The sequence below is a fragment of the Saimiri boliviensis genome, chromosome 2 (genome assembly GCF_048565385.1).
Source record: "Saimiri boliviensis isolate mSaiBol1 chromosome 2, mSaiBol1.pri, whole genome shotgun sequence".
In the NCBI taxonomy this organism is placed as follows: domain Eukaryota; kingdom Metazoa; phylum Chordata; class Mammalia; order Primates; family Cebidae; genus Saimiri; species Saimiri boliviensis.
The window spans coordinates 117375891-117384820 of NC_133450.1; the positions used below are offsets into that span (position 1 = coordinate 117375891).

Below are 8930 nucleotides of genomic sequence, written 5' to 3' on the forward strand. Positions count from 1 at the left end.
CAGAGACAGGTTCAGATAGGCGCTTCCCATAAATGGTGACATTGCAGGCAAACTTCTATTGTTTGCCTTTGAGTTTCCTCTCAAGTTAAGCCTGCTTTGTTCCTTAACCCTAATCAAGAATGTGTCCACTGAGATTTTCTCCTCTCATCTTGTCACAAAATAGTTATACTTTGAGACAACTTGCTCCCATCAGATCACATGAAAATGGCAAGCTACCCCAAGATGAATGAGCTGGGAGAGATTCGCTAAATCAGACAGACATTTTGCTATTTTAATCAGCTGAATACTACCACTCAGGCTGTAAGTAACTATAACACTTTTTTTTTTTTTCCCTCCATTTGCCAAAACATTTACTGAAGGCATGAACTTGAAGCCATATTTAACCCTGTAGAATCTTATTATCTTAGTTAAAAGTTTTACGATCCTTCTGGTGCCACACATGTGCTCTTGAGTAGGCATGTGGAGGATGCTTAAGCTGTGCTTCTCCCCAAAGAGATTGGGCCAATTGCTCCCCACTCCCCAACCAGACGTATGCATCAGGACTTAGATGGGATACATTTTGGTCCTGGGATCATCTTTTAGAAAAAGAGCCCGAGAGTCATGAGAAAAATGCAGGGTCCGCGTCTACGTGGAGGGAAACTGGCAAAGGCTAATGAGCTGAAAGATGAAAAGTGGCAAAAGTGAAAAGTAAAGTGAGGGCATATGGAAGCAGTCAAGATTTAATGCAATTGAGACACCAGGTCTCTAGATAAGTACAGTTAAAAAGAGGACTCATCTGGCCGGGCGCGGTGGCTCAAGCCTGTAATCCCAGCACTTTGGGAGGCCGAGGCGGGTGGATCACGAGGTCAAGAGATCGAGACCATTCTGGTCAACATGGTGAAACCCCGTCTCTACTAAAAATACAAAAAACTAGCTGGGCGTGGTGGCACCTGCCTGTAATCCCAGCTACTTAGGAGGCTGAGGCAGGAGAATTGCCTGAACCCAGGAGGCAGAGGTTGCGGTGAGCCGAGATTGTGCCATTGCACTCCAGCCTGGGTAACAAGAGCGAAACTCCGTCTCAAAAAAAAAAAAAAAAAAAAAAAAAAAAAGAGGACTCATCTAAGGCATCTTGGTTCCAAAGAGAAAAGAAAACAATGGGTGTAGCTCCCCAGTGAGAAGCAAGTGAATTAACTGTTCACTTCAGCATTAATTAGTGTGGCTCGCCAGGGACCATTTAGGTAGATTACCTCATCAGGGCCCTAAGCAGTCCCCTGGAGGCCTGAGTGAGTTAATGCATCCCTTCAAGACCAACCATTTATCATCTTTTCCAGGGGGAATCAAGCCTTGCCAATAACGAACAGGTATACACACCTACAGTTACAAGAAAATTATTTCCCCTGGAGGTCCAGCTTATTACCTTAGACCCCTGAGACGTACCTTTTATATAAGATTTTAGGTGTTGTAAAGAGCGGACGTATGCTTCACTAGAAGGCAAAAGAAAAAAAAAAAGGATATACAACTTTTTTTTTTTTTTTTTTTGAGGCGGTACAGATGTGAGGTGGGAAGGAGTCTATGTGGCTGCCTTAAATATCAGTACTGGATCAGCTTTGCTTTGAGTTGATCCCTTTCCAGACTTCAGATGGTCTCCTATGTGTTAGTCAGGGCAGATGCTTGGCAAGTCTGTATGTGCTGGGGAGAACGTCATTCAGTTTTACGTTTTACACAAGCTCCAGCTTTCTGGCTTTGCATAATTCATTAGCATGGTGTGCAGAATGCACCATAAAACAAGATTTGGATTCAATATTAACGTTCTAATGACAACAGCCATAAAAATAAGTTGTCATGCCGTGTCTGCTTTCTGGGGCTGATGTTTATATTGTCTAAACTAAAGAAACCAAACACGCAGACGATGTATAGAGATGGAACACAGAGAAGTATTTTTAACGGAAAAAGAAACAACTCAAGGAGACTTTAAGCTTCCAATTGAGGAACATTACTCCCTTCTTTCCCACACCCCTCCACTTCAAAAGTAGTATAATTACCACATTAGTTTTTGTGTGTGAAAAACTTCATTTGACTAATTCGTAACCTTACTATAGTGTGTAGAGTTTACTGTTGGGTTCTTTCTTAGTTTTAAGGGCTAGATTTTAGAGCCTCATTCATAAAAAGGAGGTAGTACCTTTGCTGGGAACACCAATACCTTCTCACAACACATTATGTCAGGGCAACAGGTAAAAGAATAAATATCAAATGCAAGTACCTTTTTTTTTTTAATTTATTTGTTCACGTTCATCATAAATTTGTTTAACGTAAAAGAAACAAATCCTTGACAAGGGTTTAACAGGATTTTCAACATCTGTGCTGATAAATGTAATTTATTCATAAAGAAAAAGCAGTTTAGAACATGCTAGGAAACCTGCTTTTAACATTTTTGTTTAAAGCGCATGCATGTGTGTTTGTGTGTGTGTGTATGTGTATCAAGGCAATACACTGGTGGTTTCAGATCATTGTATGTCATTGAGAAGCCTGCACAATGAATTTTACACTGAAACAGAAGTTTGCCTGATAGTTCTTTAGCATTTCATCATCTTCTTCCTCTTCCCAATGTACCCACTCAGAGTTCAAATCCACACGTTTGGACCAGGCTTATGTCTTCAGAAGGAAAAGCAGCAGGCATATTTTTTCAAACCTTCTTTGGTACAAAATGAACAAAGTAGAAATGAGATATTTAGTCTTTTGAAAAAAATCAAGCAATGTATATGAGTTAAAGCTGTTTGCAAAAGTTACATTGTTGTTATTAATATTTCCCAAATCATTTATTCAACATTATAAAAGTTATGTTTTGTCAGCATGGGGTGGGCAAATATTTTACCAAATACATTTTGGGTACAGATTAATACTCAACTTCCCACAAAATAGGATGATTATTAACTTATTGATGTTTCACTTTAGAATCTGATTTGCTGTACATAAAAGTGAATAAATTAGAGTGAACAAATACAAAATCTCCTTTATTTTGCTTATTAAAAAATTGCTCCAGGTTTATTTCTGGCACACTTAGTTCATACAAAGCTAAACGTTTCTAATGCAGAACTTCAGTGTTATATAATTACACGGTATAAAATGTATATACAAAGCAGGCTACAGCGTGCGCCTCTAAAAAAAACTACTCATAAAAGTATTAGTTCACATGCATAATGACAACTAACCATGTTTAAAAATAAATCCTCCTCAATGCTGGCACTTAGCTTCAGCCGTCTCCTCTCAGCCCCTGGTCTAAAGGAGTGTGGTTTCCAGGCTCAGTGTAACTAATACTTTCACATAAGATAAATCTAAAATATTTGCTACTCAAATAACATTATAAAAAGAAGAAATTCTCATCCTGTGTATTTTTGCAGCTTGGCTTACTGTCAACGAAGTCAGGAAGCCGTAAAGACCGAATACAGCGAACACAGCACGGGCTGCCATCAAGGTCTTCTGGAGCTCTGCAGGTGAGTGCAAAAGCGGCTTCGGACTTCGTGGCTTCAGGGCTCCTAGGTGTGCGCTAGATGATTCCGCGACGGTGATGCAATGCTGGGTCTCCATGAGTGCATGTGAACAGAGAGCCAAGTGAGTGGAGGCTTAGGGAAGCAAAATAAGAGGGTGATTCGGTAACTGGGAGAACAGAAAAGTCACACCTTTCTGGCTTCACCGTTTTTCTTTTGTTTGGCATGCAAGGAGAAACCATCCGAAGAAAGATTATGACTATCTATAAACTAACTGTGTGACACAGACAGAAATGCTGATAATGAGTGGGTTGTGTCTGTAGTTCTTGGCTGTTCACATCAGCAAGGGATGAAGGAAAACAGAAACTCCTGATATGTTTGTCTAAAGAGGTAGTGGTGTGACTACGGGCAGGAAGAGTTCAGCTGAAGTTCAGGGCAGATGTTGCCAGGATCTTGCAGTGCAGGAAAGTAAAATGGCTTCCGGATTCACCTTTTCCTCCCAGCTTCTCTTCCAGGATCTTTAGGGTCAAGCCATGCTGTGGCATAAAGTGACAATGTTCGTAGGGAAACAGGCTTTGAGCAGGATGCCCCTTTCCCGGTTGCAGTCTAGCTCCTGGATAAATCCGTACCAATAGATGACTAAGCCTGGCCCAAATCTGTGAAAACAGCAGAAAATAACACACACACGCACATCGCATCAACACAGCTCTCGAGAAAAGTCACCTTGGAGGCACTGATACATGATTAAATGACAGGACTGCACAGAATTTTTGTTTTAGTTGCTACTGTTAGGACTGAAAACAGCTGAACTTACACCAAAGAGTTCACATAACACACATACTACCTTCTTGGATGGATGTGTTAACCTCTCTCTCCAGACACCTGAAATGTTTCAGATACAGGAAATCTGACTCTTGCAGTTCAGTAAGGTGATATGAGCTTGGGCTGATGTGACTACCTAGCTGATGGAGGACAGACTCACGGTGCAAACAGGGATGAGCTAGGGAACACCTGCCTTGGGATTTTAGTTGAAACATGTAGTGGTACTATTTAAAAAATTAAACTTGCCTAAAAATAGTGTTTGAAAACATAATTAAAAATGCAACAACTTAAGGTCCTCTTCTGGCTCTAATGTTCTATTCATACACCCAATGGGCTGGAAGTACCTACTGTCACCCAAACGACACACGGGGTCCCTTCACTCTCTGCATTACAACTTCCGTAAGTGTGGATGGACACCGCATAAAATTTGGTCATATGTGCTTATGGAAATGAGCAACAAAGTAGAGGCAGCTATAGGCTTAATAAAACCTCAGCATTTCTAAGTTGTGCCTCTGAATTAACTCCAATTTTGTTAGCAGTGACTGATCCCCGCCGGGCAGACTCAGGAAGTGGCCCTATAGACTTCTTCACCTATCAGGAAGTTGAGACCTTTGGGCTAGGTTCATAAAGATGTAATCACTATCAATCACTGTGCACAGAGAGATGTTTTGCACATCAGTTTCACGTTTTTCCTACCGAGAGCACTTAATTAAAGGGCAGCACTACTTTTGGTGTCGTGTTGCAGGAATTTTACAGTGAAATAATAAATTATGAATGTTGGGTTAGTAAAAGGATGTCTAAAAACAGAACTGCTTTCTGTATTCTAACATTACAGCAGGCTGAACCATGCTAGGCCAAAAAGCTTTCTCCTTCCATGATTTATTATATGTTGTAATGTACTTGCCAAAACTAACAGTACAGGATGGGCTGCGAGACACGGTATGCACAGGAACAAGTTCAATTGGATGTCACGATTTATTTGGGGATTCACATTAGTGGGGTAGCGAAGTTGTATTAAGATTAATTAAGACTTTTTCAATCACCTCTGTTCAGGTACAGAATCATGAGATGGCAACTCACTCATTACATGACCTTGTTCTAGAAGCAGTAGGGACTGGGTATAATTAGAAACCCTGGAGCAGCAGGCACACTGAGATTTATCAGCGCAGATGGTCTCTTCTTCCTCAGCATCCCCAAAGCAGAGTTTCCCTTGAGTTCAGTAGAATGAGGCTACCTATGCACAGGTGTGTGGGTCCCCAGGCTCAAATGCATACAAGATGAAGCTAACACAAGAAGAACTTGCTTCCACTTAACTGAGAGTTTCTTAGTGACTTTTAATCACAAACACTTGCCTGTAATTGGAACATAAACCATTGGTACCTTTATTTTACAAAGAGCTCTATGATTAGTGCCAAAGGATCTCAGATTTGTCAAAACAAGTCTGGCAAGAACAAAGATTTGCGATTCTGTGGACCAGGTCTGAGAAGCCTCAAACCTCCCCATCAGCGAAGCACCCGTGAGTCAAAGCCTTGACAGATCGAACATTAAGCTCAACACATTCTTCCATTTTATTATACAGCCATTCTGGAGACCATGATGTTCCTTGGAAAGGCACTAATATTTTCACAAAGGAAGAAAAAAACTGATCTAACAAGTCACAGAGAAGAACAAAAGAATATATGGAGGTCATAAAAAACAAGCCCAGTATTTTAAAGATTTAATAAAACAAAAACACATATCACCAACACTGAGCGAGTAAGAGCAGCCTGCACTTTCCCTGAACAGCTAAATCATAAGCCAGAGGACAAGAAGCATGACAGCTCTTTACAAAAATGGCATTTTCTAGGCAGAAAAGCCAGGCTGGGGAACACCTCAGTGCTCAAGAAAATGGACTTATTTCACTTGTGAGGCAACAGATATTCTTGCAACTCAAAAAGGTTTTGCAAGATTGTGAACCTTATCATTTCACGTAGAGGTTCACAACCAGGATTCCCTCAAGGTACCAACACAGATCTGTGAATATTTTGAGTACGATTCATTAATAAGGCTCTGCTGCCTACCTAAGTTTTATGTTTCTAATGGAATTCTGTTTAAGTTAGGTAACATTACCTCTGTCAATGTAGCTGAAAACCTCTGATTGACAGTATGTCTCCACTTAATTAAGAACATGGAAACAAAACTTCTCTTTGTAAATAGAGATTGATAGGCTTTCAAATTATGTGGTCTTTGGGTGACAAAAGCAATAGGGACTTTAGAGAGTGACAAGTTTAAAAATTTAATGGCAGAACAAGATCTGGCCTTGCTTCCAGCTTCTACGTTATTGCATTTTTGAGCCTTCTCCAACAGCTCAGGATCCAGAGATTATCAGATACTGGTGATATAACCTTTCAGCAGTCTACCTGTTTATGAAGAGGGGGACCACATTAAGCAACTTGATAAAATCTATTTCTTGGTTATCTGCAGCAACAGGAGAAAAGTTTTGGTTGCTAATTTGAAATATCAAGCAATCAAAAATGGTAAAAGAGGTGTAAATTAAGACCCTAGAAAATATTTAGGTCAAACACACACTTTCGGGTAGAACCATTTCCCCTTTTTGATGCCTATTCTCATTTAATGTGGCACCACTGGAAGAAAATTGGATCACTGGGAAGGCAAATATGACCTTTGTGACTAATAAAAATCAAAGAGACTTTAACAATATTGAAAAGAATTCTGGGATTGCAGCCCTCCCTGCCAGTTGGGAGACACTCAGGAATGGATGTCCAGAGACATCTGCATTGATTCTGGAAACACTTTTATTATTATTATACTTTAAGTTCTACGGTACATGTGTAGAATGTGTAGCTCTGTTACATACGTATATACACATGCCATGGTGGTTTGCTGCATCTATCATGCCATCATCTATACTAGGTATTTCTCCTAATGCTATCCCTCACCTAGCCACCCCCACCTTGACTGGCCCCAGTGTGTGATGTTCCCCTCCTTATGCCCATGTGTTCTCATTGTTCAACACCCACTTATGAGTGAGAACATGTGGTATTTGGTTTTTCTGTTCTTGTGTCAGTTTGCTGAGAATGGTGGTTTCCAGCTTCATCCATGTCCCTGCAAAGGACATGAACTCATCTGTTTTTATGGCTGCATAGTATTCCATAGTGTATATGTGCCACGTGTTTTTTATCCAGTCTATCATTGATGGGCATTTGGGTTGGTTCCAAGTCTTTGCTATTGTGAACAGTACTGCAATAAACACACGTGTGTATGTGTTTTTATAACAGAATGATTTATAATCTTTTGGGTATATACCCAGTAATGGGAGTGCTGGGTCAAATGGTATTTCTAATTCTAGATCCTTGAGGAATCACTACACTGTCTTCCACAATGGTTGAACTAATTTACACTCCCACCAACAGCGTAAAAGCATTCCTATTTCTCCACATACTCTCCAGCATCTGTTGTCTCTTGATTTTTGGATGATTGCCATTTTATCTGGCATGACGTGGTATCTCAATGTCGTTTTGATTTGCATTTCTTTAATGACCAGTGATGATGAGCTCTTTTTCATATGTTTTTTGGCTGCATAAATGCCTTCTTTGAAAAGTGTCTGTTCACATACTTTGCCCACCTTTTCATGGGGTTGTTTTCTCTTGTAAATTTGTTTAAGTTAATAGATTCTGGATATTAGCCCTTTGTCAGATGAGTAGATTGCAAAAAATTTTCCCATTCTGTTGGTTGCCAGTTCACTCTAATGATAGTTTATTTGGCTGTACAGAAGCTCTTTAGTTTACTTAGATCCCATTTATATATTTTGTCTTTTGTTGCTATTGCTTTTGGTGTTTTAGTCATGAAGTCCTTGCCCAGGCCTGTGTCCTGAATGGTATTGCCTAGGTTTTCTCTAGAGTTGTTATGGTGTTAGGTCTCATGTTTAAATCTTTAATCCATCTGGAGTTAATTTTTGTATAAGGTGTAAGGGAGGGATCCAGTTTTGGCTTTCTGCATATGGCTAGCCACTTTTCCCAACACCATTTATTAAATAGGAAATCCTTTCCCCATTGCTTGTTGTTGTCACATTTGCAAAGATCAGATGGTTGTGATGTGTGGCATTTCTGAGGCCTCTGTTCTGTTCCATTGGTCTGTATCTCTGTTTTGGTACCAGTCTCATGCTGTTTTGATTACTGTAGGCTTGTAGTATAGTTTGAAGTCAGGTTGTGTGATGCCACCAGCTTTTTTTTTTTCTTAGGACCCTCTTGGTTCTGTGGGCTCTGTTTTGGTTCCTTAAGACATTTAAAGTGTTTTTTTTCCAATTCTGTGAAGAAAGTCAATGGTAGCCTGATGGGGATAGCATTGAATCTATAAATTACTTAGGGCAGTATGGTCATTTTCATGACATTGATTCTTCCTAACCATGAGCAAGGAATGTTTTTCCATCTGTTTGTGTCCTCTCTTATTTCCTTGAGCAGTGGTTTGTAGTTCTCCTTGAAGAGGTCCTAAACAACCCTTGTATTTCTAGGTATTTTATTCTCTGTAGCAATTGTGAATGCTACAAAGAGAATAATGGGAGTTCCCTCATGATTAAGTGGGTGTTGAACAATGCAAACACATGAACACAGGGAGGGGAACATCACACACCTGGGATGGGATAGC

General features: G+C 40.1%; 1 protein-coding gene across 11 annotated transcripts in view; it reads right to left on the minus strand.

Annotated features, from left to right (window-relative positions):
- Positions 1–1459: 1459 nt before the first annotated feature.
- CDIN1 (CDAN1 interacting nuclease 1) overlaps positions 1460–8930 on the minus strand; it is a 1267257-nt gene continuing 1259786 nt past the window's right edge. For all 11 annotated transcript variants that reach the window (XM_074394131.1, XM_074394127.1, XM_074394128.1 and 8 more), the window contains one exon: positions 1460–4120. In XM_074394131.1, the coding sequence (XP_074250232.1) occupies positions 3991–4120 (130 nt within the window). In that variant the 3' untranslated portion in view covers positions 1460–3990. The remainder of the gene's footprint in view (positions 4121–8930) is intronic.